This window comes from Cupressus sempervirens, chromosome 9 (genome assembly GCF_028749045.1).
Source record: "Cupressus sempervirens isolate cs-2001-9-10 chromosome 9, ASM2874904v1, whole genome shotgun sequence".
In the NCBI taxonomy this organism is placed as follows: Eukaryota; Viridiplantae; Streptophyta; class Pinopsida; order Cupressales; family Cupressaceae; genus Cupressus; species Cupressus sempervirens.
In genome coordinates this window covers 429,098,970-429,115,471 of record NC_143126.1, presented here as the reverse complement: position 1 = coordinate 429,115,471, position 16,502 = coordinate 429,098,970, and the positions used below count along the sequence as shown (strand labels likewise).

Below are 16,502 nucleotides of genomic sequence, written 5' to 3'. Positions count from 1 at the left end.
GGTCCAATTCTATGCCAAAATAAAGGTAGCATAACAAGGTAGACCCTAGCAAGGTTACAGAGAGGAGTTTCAAATTGGAAATCAAAACTAAGGATGTGAGTTGAATGTTTGTTAAGCTTAAAAGGAGGTCAAGGTGATTCTAGGCAATGAAATTTTTCAAATGAGGTGCAAGTTCAAGATAGACGATGTGGATTTGAGTCAGCTCATGGCAATTAAAGTCAGAAATATATAATTCACACATATTCTTAATCCCAGATTTCCACTTTAAAGTTGTAATTCAAACATTCATACCAAGACAAAAATAGTTAATGAATTGTTTGTCATGAAGATGTTTACATGCATTTCCACCATGTCTACTCACAAAGAGTGGTCCACCAGGCATGGTCAAGACTAAACATGCATTTCCACCATGTATACTCGCAAAGAGTGGTCCACCACACCTACTTGCAAAGAGTGGAACGAGGGCTTTCATCTCAGACTTCTCCCAGAAAAAAATGTATTTCCACCAAGTCTACTTCCAGAGGGTGGTCCACTATACCTACTCGCAGAGGGTGGACGAAGGATTCTCACCTCAAATGTCTCCTAGAGAATAATACATCTCCACCATGCCTACTCGCAGAGGGTGGTCCACCATATCTACTCACACAGGGTAGAACGAGGGCTTTCATCTCAAACTTCTCCCGGAGAAGATTGCATCAACAACATGCAAGAATGGCTAAGATTTTCTCTTTGCAAACTACCTCTCAGCAAGGTCTAAGGGTGGTCCACTGTACCTACTCACAGAGGGTGGAACAAGGACTCTAACCTCAAACTTCTCCTAGAGAATTATGCATCTCCACCATGCCTACTCGCAAAGTGTGGTCCATCGTACCTACTCGCGGAACGTAGAACGAAGGGCTTTCATCTCAAACTTCTCCTAGAGAAGACAGCATCAACATGTAAGAATGGCTGAGATTTTCTCTCTACAAAGACTCCCTCTCAGCACAGATAGCTTTGATCACCACAATAGGATAGTTGATTCCAATAGTTGATTCCAATTTGACCAAACAGTGAGCTTTAGCAGTTACACAGAATTAGATGCAACCTCCCTCTGAATCAAAATAGTCTCCCTCAAAATATCATTTCCTATCTATGATCTTTCTAGATGCAACCTCCCTCTAAATCCAAATTGTCTCCCTCAGAATATCATTTCCTGTCTATGATCTTTCTTTTTTAATGAAGATATGCATCTTCAATTTAGTCCAAAACTGCAAGTAGCATCCCCATACAATCTGCATTCCTTTGCATATAATCTCTCACCATCTCATTACTTCTTGATGCATCCTGCAACCAAGAGAGATCAACCTATCATAAATACCAATGCTAAAAGCATACTATTTCTAGTTATATAACTAAAAATTCACGATCTATACGAAAAATTATAATCATAGAATACTTATCTCTATGCTGGTTCCATTCCATTAGTCTCTTTCTGCAGCTTCATATAATTGTCTTCTCTAAACTATTCTTTCTTATTACCATAAGACAGATACCTGATTGACTTTCCTTTTCTTTGACATTAACAACAGCAGCAGATTATACAATCAATATAGAGTCCTTTTATACTGGCTACTAGACAACACAAAGCTTAGGCAGAGTGTACGCATACAATCCTGCAGCTACAGATTGGTTCCAAGTCTTGGCTGTAAGAGTGGAATACTTGTCACACATCTTCATACAATCCTTTTGACCCCTCCAAAGCTGCAGCATGTAAAGAAGGATCAAAGTAGAGAATCCTACTTTTTCAAGATCATTTACAAGTCCAGGAACTAAAGTTGCTTCTGAACTTACTACAGCTAAATCAACTCCCTGAACTTACTACAGCTAAAAAAGGATATAACTGCTGAAGCATTAAGAATGTTCAAATATAATATGCAGCACAAACAAAACAGCCTCTAATACACTTTCTAAAGTCACAAATCAAGACTCATAAATCCTGGTCACAGCGGGCTACACAGCAAATACATACTGAGACCCACACAAAATTCATCTGCCCGTAGTTTCTTGAGACTCACCAAAAGTACAAGAAATTACAGTCTTACTTTCAGATCGTTATACATTACTAATATGATCATTATTCAACATAAAGCTAACATATATTTCTGCCCAGATATCTTCTCAAAACAATATTATTCAAAGCTAACCCAAGTGCTTTGAATAAAAAACAGAAAATCGATAAAGATGACATATCATTCTCTCAAAAATTTGATCAGAACTGAAATTTATCACCACAGAAGCTCCTGAAAAAATTCTTTTCGGAATACAAAAAAAAAAGACCATATTACACTCAACTGAGGAACTCCATCATTTAGTTATTTTGTAAACTCCTTCCACAAGCTTGATAAAACACTCCTTTGGTCAACATGAATGTCGTGACTCGTCTTTTTAAATAAGAACTGCCTAGTAACAAAATAAATAACACACAGCTGAAGAATTTCTTTGATCCACCTTTTGTTAGTAAATGCTTTCATCAATTACAGCTCAGCTAAATAATAACTCCAAGTGCACAGCTAAATAGCATCCATCATTTTTATTAAACATGGCATGAAACACCCAGCAAAAAAAATGCTGCTCCCCTAATCACATTACAAACTGTGGAAAACTGAATCCCCGCTGCTATTGGAGGAGTGCTTCATGATGCAGTAGTAGCGATAACCCCTTCAGTAATGAAAGATCAAAGCAAGGAGAGGACATCCGTCTGGTGATAGAATTGCCTCTGTAATATTGACGACAAAATTATACCATCTATCTTCGGGCTATTCTTCGCGGCAGGTATTATCCAACTTGGGCTCGTTCTCAACACCATTAAACCTATTCGCATGGTATATATAAACTTTAGCCAAACTTGCGCCAACTTCTAAATTGCAGATAATAATCAAATCGAGACTAAATTTGCAAGTTTCAGCTCCAATTAAATATTTCTTACAGCAATTTATTTGATGCCAAGCAATCTCCGAATTCAAGCCCAATAAATTCAGAATAAAGATTTGCTTCAATAACACCTTTTGAAATGTACCAGAAACATTTACCGATAATATAGTTTCTCCTTTCAATCTACTCCAAAATCAGAGAAAAGAAAAATCAGAACTGCAAATACCTCTGCCACTCATAAAACCACACAGGTTGGTAGGAAAAAATGCTCTGATACTATGTTAATGTTTTGCTCAGAAAAAAAAAGATAAAGAGCAATAAACAAAAATAAAGCGAAAAAATAGGCACAAAATACAGAAGACATTTATCCTGGGAAAACCCTTCAGCTCGAAGGGAAAAACCAAGCCACACCAGAAAAATATCTCTTTTGTTGATAATAGAATACTCAATGATTTCCACTTGATGTAATGAATATTACAGTAGCCAACCACATATATATAAAATGAAATGAGAGACTCTTTATTACACGTGGAGGTCTCTTCAATTTCCAAATACAAGAATCTTCATGTTTCCAAGTGCATGAGTCTTCACATGACACATGTTTTTTCTCTCAAATATTACCATAAATATCTTCTTCAGCTGTGAACACAATTTATCTTTATTTCAACATATAGAAAAATTAGAGATGAAGATCTCTATCGCAGCTACAATCTTCTACAGTTAGAAGTAATTGGAAAGTGCAAAATTGCCAAATAGATGTCCATGAATGAGTAATGTAAACTAACTGTAATCGGAAGACTTCCCCTGTTAGGACCTCTCCTCCTGTTAATCTGAGGACTTCGCTTGTTTCTGCACTCAAGAATGTTCTTTTGTTTTCCTTTATCCCAGTCTACACTTGACCAACAAAAAAGGGAATTGTTCTTCGAAAATTTCACAGGTATAGTGTTTGGGGAAGGTCATTTACAGTTTCACAAGTAAAAGAGCCACCAAAACATACCTTATTGCTATAAAAATGTTCTATTGTCAGCACATCAAAAGAAAATTTTCCCAGGTTTGTCCTACAACATTTCTAGCTACAAACCAAGACATGTCCAATTCCAGAGTCAATTTTGACCTGTAACAAATTCCAGTATGACTCATTCCTGAAAATGTCCAATTTTAGAGCAAACTTGGTAACATGGAATCTGAGTCAACAAGTTCAAATATGACCCTACAGAAAAAGAATGAATAGGTCAAAGTTGGAGAAAGGTGACAAAGTAATGCAACATGTAAGTTATTGTATACAAGCTAAACGTAGCAGATTATGTTACTCCAGCAATTTTGTTGGATGGTATCCATGTTAGCTACTCCTATAATGTGTTTACAGATAAAATGTTCCAAACCCAGAAAACGCAATCCCTCATAAAGTGATGATCCAATTCAAAGAGGAGCCTCCAATGGTTGTGAAAACAAGGCTATTGTCACCAAAAAATGCAAAACAAACATCAAATGACAATCAGTATGTTTCTACTGTAAGCAATGAGGACCTGAATGACAAACTTAAGAAAGAGAAGACATTTGCACAGAAGAGAGTAAAGATGAAGGTTGTGGCTTTGCCGCAAGTGATCAAGACCCTCCACACAAGACTAGTATGGAAATCTTTGAATTTGCTTATTGCTCTGAAAAGTAAATGCAGACATATGAAAAGTGAGAACCCGAAATCTAAATCTCACTGCAGAATAATCTGTTATCGATAAGATATATCATTTTATTGGTTAGGGACACTTACTCGAAATCAGATCAAGTTCCACAATTTGATAATGTGTTGTGATCCGGACAATTAGGTGTGTCCCTATTCACACAGGAAGAAGTGCATGAACTATCATACATCCCAGCTCATATTGATTCTGTGTTTCTTGATAAAAGATGTGTTGATCATCTTTTTTCAATTGTAAATGTGCAAGTGTAGGGAAGTTATTTAAAGTTCTAATCGAATGAACATTAACTGTGTGAGACCCAGTTCGTGTGTGTGCAGAGACCCAGTTCGTGTATATGCAGAGGCCATCTCCTAGTTACACAATTGGGCCTGTAAGGGGGCTGTGTAATTCAGAATTCTTGTGGTTACTACACCATAGTTTAGATACTAATAATTCATCATTAAATAGGAAAATCTATTTTAGAGTTTGTTAAGTTGTTATAATCGTGTAGAACAAGGAGATATACTTGGATTGCTAGAAAGTTGGATCAAGCTAAACATATATGCTTCCATGGTTAATGAAAAGTCTTTGCTTGTGCATGTTAGAATTTGGCATATCTGTACTATTTTTTATATAGTTGACAGCAGTGTAACCCAGGTGCGCGCGCCCGGGTCAAAACCCCGGTGCACCCGGTGCGGGTGCGTCACGCACCCGAGTACCCCCACTGGGAGTTTTTCCGCTGCCGCACCCCCGCTGCACCAGTCAAGCACCCAGGGGGGACGCAGTGCTTGGGTGCTTCCAGGGTGCTTGGGTGCACGGGTGCTTCCAGGGTGCTCGCGGGGTGCTTCCTAGGTGCTTCCCGGGTGCTTCCTGGGTACTCACTTTGATATGGCTATGATACATTATTATTATTTCACTGTTTCATGCTATTCGGCTCATTGTCATCATCCTCATCTTTATGATATATGATATTCATAGAATCATATTTGAACAATGAATTTTGAATCTTGCATCTTGAACTAAGTTAATTTGTTAAATGGCCATTAGTAATGGTTATGAAGTTTCAAATTTCAAGTTTGAACTTATGGTTTGTGAATCACATTTCAATTTTCTCTATTCATTGTATTCAACTATATTTGGTATGTTAATGTTATATAATATATTTAAATATCATTTCATAATTAGCATTTTCAGTCATATATATTATATATATACTATGCAACCCCCTCCCCCCACTCCCCCTCCTCCCCCGCCCCCCCCCCCTGCTCCCCCACCATCGCACCCTACCGTCCCCAAATTGAGGCTATTTTTTTCCCGCACCCAAAACTCGTCCCGACGTCCCCCTGCACCGCCGCACCCCCGCGCTGGGGTAACACTGGTTGACAGCAAAATGATGCTTCTGTTTTGCTGTGTTTTATTTTTCCCTATTTCCATTTTGTCAAGTTCTTTAACTTTTTTCTACTCTATTTGGTTGTGTTTTTCATTATTTCCTGAAGCAGAATTGTCAATTTCTAAGGGCGTGGGTCATATATTTTGCATGCCATCAAGCAACCTGTACAAACTCTATTGGAAGTTATTAAAATATTTACCTAATGAAAAACAGATTCAATGATGCTCTTCACCAAAGAGATGCATGTGGGTATATACTGCAGAGAGTAATGATCATATAGCTTTCTGGTGTAACCTAAAAGGGATTTTGGCATGATACATTGAGCATAAAATGCTGTTTCTTGGAAACAATTGAATGAATCGCTGAAGTCTAATGAGGAATGAATGGTAAACATTGTTTTCTTTTTCTACCCAAGGAGATTTTGTAGTGTTCAGTTATTAACTTAATTCATTTGAAAGAATTAAAATTTGAGGCTAAAAAGCTTTTTTAGCAGTTCTACTAAGTAGTTGCGCGTTAGCTCTTGCATCCATGGATCAGAACATATATTTCTGCAGTAAAGTGTTGACACTATTCAGTTCACTGTCCAATCAATGACATTGAAAGTCAGTGCATTATTATCAGTTCCCTAAATAAGTGTGGAAAATGTACAGAATGTAACATGCATTCAACTAGAAAGACACCAATTATTTTGACCAATTACCTGCCTTTTTTGCTTGCAATGATCATTAATCATGACTGGAATCAGTTGCAGATAAAAGGCGCCACCCATTACTAACTCTGCACAGAAAAATGTAAATTTCAGAACTCACCAAACTAGTAACATTCTTTTAAGAACTATTCTACAACCACTCTTCCAAATGACATTTTCTAAAACTGTAGACCGGCCACAAATGAATGAATCAACCAGATAAAGTAACATAGGGATAATACGTTAAGACAACATAAATGCATAGCTATTTGGAGACACACAAAAAAGACACTACAAGACTACAAGTACAAAAGGTACACAATACCTGGCACTGACTGCAATCGTAATGTGAGCCTTCCAACAGTAATTACACGAACAACTCTACTTCACACAACTTTTGACTTTGAAACAGCCATGTAAAGACTTTGCAGAGACAGGAAAGCCTGTAATTACTGAGCATCTCCAAAATTCCTGACGACTACCACAAATGTAGTCTCACAAATAAAACAGATTGACAAAGGCAAACAATGGCACAGGTCAACAAACAAAGTTCTTCAGATAGACAGGAAAATTGATCACACTTAAACAAAATGGGAGCCATGCATAGACGATCTCACATACATAAGAGCACCTAGACACAAGGGGTCTCCAGACACAAAAATTTATGAAGAAGAGAGTACTTCAACACTAATAATTTACGTAAATACATACAAGAACAGAGTGAACTACAAATAAATCCCTCAAGAGGCACACTTTGCCCTGAATGATTATATATACACTTAGCATATACAAATTCACTGCTGCATAAAACATTGTAAAATAGGACAATCAATAATGCAGAAATAACAATAATCTTACAAAAAACTAGCAGTAACAAAACTAAAAATCAATTCCAAAACACATATTGTTTATTCCAAAACAGCTATGAAAGAAAGTGAAAAGGGGTCCCCAGAATACATGTTCTAATGCGCATAATGCACATAAATGACATGAATTTCAAGCCTTCAATCTTCACCAAAGGGAGCTATTGCTTCCCACCTTTTTCATATGATAGCATTGGAGCCACATATATAAGCATCCACAATCTTCATTTGCGCCTTTCAATATCTTACATCAAGCCATTTTTTAGTCCACAAAAATGGGGGACATAACTGCTAGCTGTTGAGCACAACTGTTCCCAATTTGTAATGAACAGTACTGTCCATCCAATCTTCTCTAGTCATGTCAGGCATATCTATTCAGTAAGGCTTGCTCTGTTTGTTATCTCGCTTAAGTTGGACCTTCAGCTTCTTTCCACTCAACTGGAACCCATTCATCACATTGATGGCAGATTGTGCAGCTGCAGCAGAATCGTAACTCACAAAACCTACAAAATGATCCAATTTCATTTAACTGGCGAAATTAGGTCAAAACTAAAAAGTAAAAACAAGCTTTCTAAATGAATGTAAGGGAAAACATTTACCAAAGCATTTGCTAACACCAGTAGCTTTGTCAACAAAAACCTTGGCACTAATAACTCTTCCAAATGATGAAAAGGCATTAGATAGTTCATGATCACCAAACTCCTGTGGAATGTGATAAATGAACAAATTTGCTCCAGGCGGGCCTATATCAGAATGGTCAAATGATTAAAGGTCACTGTATCAAGCAGAAGACCTATGCACTTTAAGCAACTAGAATGAAGCCAAAATCATTTCTGTGCATACCTTCAACTTGTGCGCCAGAGCTTGTTTTCACATTTCCAGCTGCTGAACTTGAATTTAACAAAGCTGGTGCAACAGAACTATGTCCAAGAGGCAATGCATTATGGCCAAACATTGGACCCTGATATCCCATTGGGTACTGGACACCAGACATGCCAGGAAATCCAGAATTCATGTAACCGGCTGACTGCAATGCAGCAAAGTTTGGTCCCATACCAGCAACAATATCAGGGTTGGCACCGGAAAATGTGCTAGAAGAATTAATGGCTCCCACCATACTGTGCAAGACAGGTTGATTTGACAATGGAGGCAATGGATACTGCATAAGACCATATGTACCTGGTGCCTGGCAAATATATGTGTTGATAAATTGTAAGTTATCATATTTCCAAGTAAACAATTTTTTTTTTAACAAGACCATGACATTACACTAGATGTTTATAATCACCTATACATTCTATTATGTTAGTTCAAATCACTAAATGATCATGACATCACCCTAGATGGCTCTAATCATTTACACTATGCAATTGATTGCTTTGTTCATAGAAGTAGATGTTCTAATAAAGACTAATCATGGGTTTGAGTTAGCTAATTTAGGTAAATTGTTTCGATATCAATTGATGTTGGTTATGCACCAGTCAACATAAGCACGGTATTCATATCAATTAAGAACAACAACATAACCTGATATCCATAGCCATTAAAGGAAGCAGGGGGCATGTATCCCATAGGCATTGCACCAAACAATGAAGGCTGCTGTCCCGAATCTGTGCTAGGTGTATTAGGAGCCTGGGGCTGAGATTTCTGAGTCCTTCGAGCTAGTCTCTCCTTTTCAGTATCTGCCCACTTAACAACAAGAGGCAGAGTTGAGCCCTGAAAAAATAACATCAGTCATGGTCGTTGGAGGTATTAGAGGTTTAATATGTTGTAATCTGTTACAAAAGGCATTGCCCAAAGCTTTGCATGGTAAGCTGTGAATATTGCATACACATATTCATATTGTCAAACATGACCTAGTAAGCTCCAAGAAAGAAAAAAGAATTTTGAAAAAGGTGTTACAAAGAAGCTGAAACTGACTAAGACATTGAAATCACTACATTAAATCACTGGATGTGAGTGACAAATGAAGTGCTTCATTTAAAGTAGACGAGTGGTGTTTCCGAGATGCACAACAAATACAACAGAAAACCCACTTTATCATTTCCAAATTTCTTAGTGTTGTTTCCTATTGTGAGTTAACTCCTCAAATGTCAATTGTTTCTGTTCACAACAATTATGTTCCTCATGCCTCTGTCATATTCTGTTTCCATAATTGGTTTGTAATTGAACTAACTATAATGCTTTGTCTGGTCCCATTAGGATTTGGAATAAAGTTAAGAGGATCCGGAATACAGATAACAACATTTAGTAGCATATATTGTTTGTCAACCTAGCCATACAGAAAACGCATAGGCTACCCTAGACCCCTGCATGTTTAAATGAAAATTGCTAAAAAATACCAAACCACTAGAAGCACTTACAAACCTCCATTTTGTGGCTCCCATGGATAGCCTCTAGAGCATCAACATACCTAACTGTAGTTCCAACTCAAATCACACAAGAAAGTGTAAACAAGACCCCAGCCCTTTATGGTCAATAAAAGTTTGCTCAAAATATCTAACTATTGGAGAAAAATACAAACCTCCATTTTGTGCTTCCCATTGATAGCCTCTAGAGCAGCAACTGCCTGATCCCTTGTCTCAAATTTCAAGAAAGCACATCCAGCTGCAGGCCATAATATGATATCACCAAATGATGCAGGAATCAGGACAAGCTGATATCTACTGCTGAAAGCACTAACATCAATCTTAGCTACAATAGAAAATCATAATCGAGAAAAAAGAAAGCACCTTTATTTGCTTGCTGAGGGCCACGCAAAATTTGCAATTCTTTAATAGTTCCAAACTTGGAAAAAAGCATAGACACTTCTGCATCTGAAACTGTCTTTGGAAGCATTCCAATAAAAAGCTTGTGCTCTGAATTAAAATATAATTTGTTTTAGATTTATGATGTAGTCAAAAATGTAGGATACCTACTATCAAAATTGTGCTGCTATAGAATCACAACATTACACAAGAAAAATGACGCTGAATATCATGCCCTAGTACCCACCAATTCTTTCCAATTCTCCATCTGCATACTTCACCTGAATTGGACTTGACGCCTGTAAACAATGTAGAGGAACAATATTCAAATTGTTACATCCAAAAATTAACACATTTAGTTACTTCAACATATATTAATTTAATTAAGAAGTAATTGTCTGAAAAATAATACAAGAATTATCTCAATTCTGAGAAACTTGAGAACAATACCCTACCCTTCACAAAAAAAAAATCAAAATAACTTCACTTTATTTTGCAAAGCAAACACAAAATCATGCATCCAACAGAATCAACCTGTGTTAGGACTAGGACTTCAAAAATGCCCTTCATAAACAATTGCACCTTCTTTTTGATAAGGTCATAATTAACATGATGCTTAGACCTAAGACTTAAATGAAGTTTGATTTCATGATATTTATCAATCAAAATACAATCCTGTCTCTAGACTCCTACTGTTTGCAACTCCGTAACATATGGTGCAGTGAATAGTGCCAAAGAACTATCATATATCTAATCTAAAGTAATTCAATACAAATTTTAAAAAGTTGCTTTACAAACAAAAAGAAGATTAAGCAAGAGACTACTAAATTAGTAAATACCATAGAGTCGGAACAATACTATTCAGTAAAAATGGCTTACCCCAGGCAGTGTTTGTTTATTATGAAACAAAAAAATTGCCTTGTCTGCTTCTTGCCTTGATGGGCATGTTATAAAGCAGCATCCTGTCAAACACCAGGTATATGCTTATAAAAAGGCGTCATTAGCACAAACACAAATAATGAAAACTATAAATACTTGGATATTAGGAAACAATATGGCCCAAATTTTAAAAATTGTAATAACACATTTTCTCCAGAACATACTAAAGGATGAATAAAAACCATTCAGCAGACATCCACCGCAAAAGCTGGATAGAAAGTATTCATCAGGGCTCTACAATTTCTGAAAGCTTCATCTATTGAAATGTCATTATTGATGATAGTATCAAGAAACACCCATTCATCCACCACAAATGAACAAGATGCATTCATAATGACCATGCAATTTCCTTTAGTGAAATAACTGTCATTGTTAGCAATATTTTGAAACAGACTTAATATGACTACCAATTAATTGGAGTGCTCAAAATTAACTTCTTACCAATCCAAACAATTTTATACTCTTCTGCTGCATAACTATCACATCAATTACTACTTATTCAAAACTTGTGAGTGGAAAATGGTTATGGCTGGAAACTGACAAAAGCAACTGTAAATATAGATGATTTCTTGCCAGATGCACAAATGTTCACATGCCAAAGAAGTTGGTGAGTCGCTTGCAGACTAACTCAGCCCTGCTTTCTGCGTTAAAATTGCCATGATTTTTCCTTTAAAAGTTGCAAAAATTTGCTGGATAACTCAAAAGTTAAAAGAGGATCAACTCAAACCTATTTTTTTAAAATAGTTATTAGACATGATAGAGGAGGCTTTTGATGCATTGTTAGCTGCAATAGAGGTCTATTTGATGCACGCTCTAGGGCACACTGACAGGCTAATTCATAAAAAAATTATGCATTCATGATTTGACTCTTACTGAAATTTATCCACAACTCTCATTCATAATCCATCTGTGAGAAAGCAACTATGCAATTGTGTTCATTGATTGATATGTTTTTCATTAGTAACTCTGCTTCTATTCATTTTGCATTTGATGTGCCTTATATTCTAATTTGGTATTTTAATCAACATTGCATCAAGAAAATGGAAGTGAGATCACTTTGGAAAAAGAACCTAAAATGTACCTGCATCACTAAACTTGACTTGCCCATAATCAAGTGTCATAAAATCTGGGTGTAAAACAATTGCAGTCAAGTCTTCCGCAAAAGCCATCCATCAAACTCCATTTAGGGTAAGTTAGGGAGATATTCTACACTAACAGCCATTTCTCTCAAATAGTAGACAAGTTTAAGACCCAGTTGTTTAGATAAGATCTGATACTTTATCAATGTCCAACAAGATACTGGCAAAAGGATCCAAGGGACAGAAATTTACAGCCAAGAGACAGAAAGCAAGGAGAACACCAAACGGTGCCCAAGGAAAGAACTAGCAACCAAAACAAAGAGCCAAGAGAACCACCACCTCAAGGCCGAAAGCAAGGGAGAACAAAGACAGCTAACAATAGTCACGCGGTCATTGGGAAGTACCCCTGAAACGAAGGGTAACCACTAGGGTGAGATGGCATCCAGGACTGCCTATAAGACCCACTAGGAGTGGAAGGTTGTCACCTAGGAGTATGATCTCTGAGAGGTCTCACGGATCTGGTATGAACTAGACTAGATGGCCCCAAGTAATGCTTGGTGCCTTTGATGGAGATAGTCGATGGAAAGAAGGAAATGAGTTGATCAGAACCACGTATTGAGAGACTGAAGCTATAAGGTGTGGTCATGGAGGCGCTTAGCCTCATAGAGGTAAAGTACCGGGCACCATTGGTCAGTGTATCTAAAGAAGAAAGCCAAGGAACGACAATCCCTAAAAAGACAATGGAACCTCCCACAAATCTCATAATAGATGGAGCAATGGAATAAAAAGTGTAACTTTGTCTCGATCAACCCTGTGTCACAAAGCTGGCAAATCCGATCCTCACAGTCACTCTGGTGGTCGATCTAGATGCGAAGCTGATGAAAGCCCACTCTTAAGGAGCCCAATGAGATACATAGGGCATAAGTCCAACATCGCTCAAAGTAAGGATACACAATGATCCCATCCTGAAAGTCAATGTTGCTCTCAGCATAAAAGGCCATTCTGGGATAAAGTCCCCCTAAGGGATCAATATGGGTCGTGAGAATATATATCTCATGTAATTATCCATCCTGATATGCCCATTCAACTCCAACTAGGTAGGGAGGAGATGCGCGAGGGCATCCAACGTGTACTAGGAGGGAGATGATCAATATTGATGCCAACAACCACGAAAAGCAAAGGCTTGAGCATACCAACACCGAGCACTACCCATAGGTTTGGCCATCGGTATTGCCTTTGAGGATTGAAAAGCCAAGTAGGAATATTTGCTCTAACCCTCCGCTGAGTCAACAAACCCCTGAATTTGGTGAAGGAACCAGGTCAGGTCAAATATGGCCCCGAACATAAAGGGGTAAGCCCCAAATTCAACCAAAATGATACTAGTAGGGGTAGTTTGATGACACCTACTAATGCACTGAAGGAGAATTTAAACATACTCAAGAAAAGCAAGAAGGGAGGAGGCCCAAGCTACAAAGCCATAAAGAACAGTTGGTCTATCAGAGAATCCACGAGTCACATCTTGGGTGTGGTGTCCTAGAAATGGTGTCGAAAGCATTGTCCCTCAAGCAAAGCAAGGGAATCAAAACCTTTGTTAGCTCAAGGTTGCATGGCTGGTCCAATGCTCATATCAAGTCCCGAGAATCTGATGCCCAAATAGGTGTAAGTATATGAGATCTCAATCTCCTCACCTTGAAAGAAGGGCAACTGAGATGTCTTTAGAAAACTGAAGACCACAACTTGGGTCTTAGCCAGGTTCACCATAAGTTGTCTCGAGTCACAAAAGGAAGCCAAACTGTCTAAGAGAAGTTGGAGGCCCTCAAGGAAGGAGGCCAAGAGAGCCACATCATCAACAAAAAGAATGGAGATCAAGACCTTGTACAGATAGCAGCCATCATCGGAGAGTGAGAAGGCTTGGAGGAAGGCCTCAAGCTTGTCAATGTAGATGCCAAATAAAGTAGGGAAAGCAAGCAACCCTGCTTCACCCCAATAGTGCTCTAAACAAGGTTTGAAAATCCTCGAGAAGTCCTAAACCAACCAGCCACACACTCATATAGCCTCATGATAGCACACTTAAATACCAACTACCTTAGACTACAAGGTCACTTGTTTACATAGGATTGATTACAAGATTGGTGAGTTCAACCAAGTTCCCCTTCGCTATAAGGTTGCCGTCTTACATTTTGAGTTGAGTCTCATTTACAAGAAACCAAGACCCAAAAAAATGACCAGCACTTTGACCACTAGGTTTTGTTGGAGCCATCTTTGTTGTTATACTTGTTCGTGATAAATTTGGCTACAAAATTAAAACGGCCATTACTAACATTGTTGCACAAAAATATGTACTTCCAATTGCTCTCGTATAACAGCTCACCAAAAGGAAGATCAACAAAAAGCAATACCAACTAAAAGCATTTAAGGGTAAAACAATTAAATAGAATTTGGAATACTATTCACCGAAGATTGCACATTTAACACTTGCCCTATTGGATCTCCTTGTATGTCTCACTTCCCTCCATTACAATTGTGCTCCATTCATGCTACAAAACATCAAAAGATTTGACTTCCATTCCAAAAACAAATTGTATATATGAAATATTCAACTACCATAACAGGACAAGACATTAGATGATAAAATAACCCAAAGGGGGAGAATAAGAACTACTTTTGACACACTTAAATATTGCAATTCTAGACCGACAATAATTTTGTAAAGGACTCTTCAGAAGTATACGATCTTGTTACACTTATTTCAAAAAACTATAAAACCATAAAAAGAATATTACTAAACTTTTTTATGTTGTCCCTATTTTGCATGGCTTCAATCATATTTTTCTAGAAGAAGATGACCTTTACACGTAGAAGCAGTGTCAAACCAAGGAATCCTTGCTAGAAACTGTTACAAGATCCAAGAAGAGTTGGCAGATTAACGGATTTCCGGATGACTCATTTATTAACAGAGGAACAAATGTGTTCCTTATAAAGAATTACAAGGACGTTGTTTCTAAAAGAAACAACGTAGACTGAAGACGGAATTAGAAACAAAACTAGAGACAGGATAGGAAACATTCCTATCTGGACTGAAGAAAAAAGAGACAGGATAGGAAACATTCCTATCTAGACTGAAAGACGGACTACAGACAAGTAGTTGACTATTATAGAAAGTATAAGATATTATCTTAATACCCTCCCTTAATGGTCAACGTACGGATGTCGGACCCTCCCTGGATCTACAGAATGTTGAAACCAAGAAGCTTTGCCAGAAGAGTGCTATGACTCAAAATAGGTTGCATTTACAAAACTTCGTTTTTGTGGAAAAAACGGTAAAACCCAGAATCTCACACAACCTTGCGTATTACAGACAACTTGAAATGATTTTTGAGGAGAAAATCAACAAACCCAGAATCTCACGCAACCTTGCGTATTACAGACAACTTGAAATGATTTTTGAGGAGAAAATCAACAAACCCAGAATCTCACGCAACCTTGCGTATTACAGACAACTTGAAATGATTTTTGAGGAGAAAATCAACAAACCCAAAATCTCACGCAACCTTGCGTATTACAGACAACTTGAAATGATTTTTGAGGAGAAAATCAACAAACCCAAAATCTCACGCAACCTTGCGTATTACAAACAACTTGAAATGATTTTTGAGGAGAAAATCAACAAACCCATAAAAACAGAAACAGATTCAGAAGGCGAAAAATACAGCTTCACCTTGATCAGGACCCGGAGAAGTCGAACGCTGCGTAACACCCAGAACAAGTTGATCGGTGTTTCGATATTCGAAGATTGCAATATGTGCTGCTTCCAGGTTCCATAATTGTGACCATTGAATTTGGAATTATATTCGAGCAGAATATTTGTCAGAGATGCCATGGCACGTTTTTCAATGAAAAATTGTGAAAATCTGTGAAGGCACGTTCTTCGAGGCAAAAATACGAAAGACCCAGAAGAATTAGAGAATGACCCAAAAGAGAGCTCGAAAAACCTAGAAGGAATCCGCTGTCGTTTTCTGGATCCGCTAGCTCGAAAATCGAGGCACCCAGAAAAAACAAACGACAACCCAGTTGAGCTCTCGAAAAACCCACCAAGAATTTGCAAACAAAATATTTTTTCGATCCCAAAAATTAGAGTTTCGAAAAAAAATGGCCCTGGCTGAAAAAAGCTTGAAAAAACTTCAGATTTCTTGATAAAAATGGAGGATTT

General features: G+C 37.6%; 1 protein-coding gene and 1 long non-coding RNA gene across 3 annotated transcripts in view; both read right to left on the bottom strand.

The window, feature by feature from the left end:
- Positions 1-2,320: 2,320 nt before the first annotated feature.
- LOC149539130 (uncharacterized) lies at positions 2,321-7,842 on the bottom strand. Of its 2 annotated transcripts, none has more exons than XR_016356165.1 (4): positions 7,703-7,842; positions 6,677-6,753; positions 2,966-3,093; positions 2,321-2,850 (listed from the first exon to the last, which is right to left on the bottom strand). It is a non-coding gene; the product is annotated as an uncharacterized LOC149539130 (long non-coding RNA). The 2 variants fall into 2 exon arrangements; XR_016356166.1 differs by lacking the exon at positions 7,703-7,842 and adding an exon at positions 6,990-7,389.
- LOC149539129 (RNA-binding protein BRN1-like) overlaps positions 7,536-16,502 on the bottom strand; it is a 31,763-nt gene continuing 22,796 nt past the window's right edge. The window contains exons 2-9 of the mRNA XM_089800461.1: positions 11,154-11,236; positions 10,522-10,573; positions 10,260-10,385; positions 10,052-10,134; positions 9,055-9,243; positions 8,371-8,713; positions 8,127-8,270; positions 7,536-8,030 (exon numbers count right to left, since the gene is read on the bottom strand). Of these exons, the coding sequence (XP_089656587.1) occupies positions 7,903-8,030; positions 8,127-8,270; positions 8,371-8,713; positions 9,055-9,243; positions 10,052-10,134; positions 10,260-10,385; positions 10,522-10,573; positions 11,154-11,236 (1,148 nt within the window). The 3' untranslated portion in view covers positions 7,536-7,902. The remainder of the gene's footprint in view (positions 8,031-8,126; positions 8,271-8,370; positions 8,714-9,054; positions 9,244-10,051; positions 10,135-10,259; positions 10,386-10,521; positions 10,574-11,153; positions 11,237-16,502) is intronic.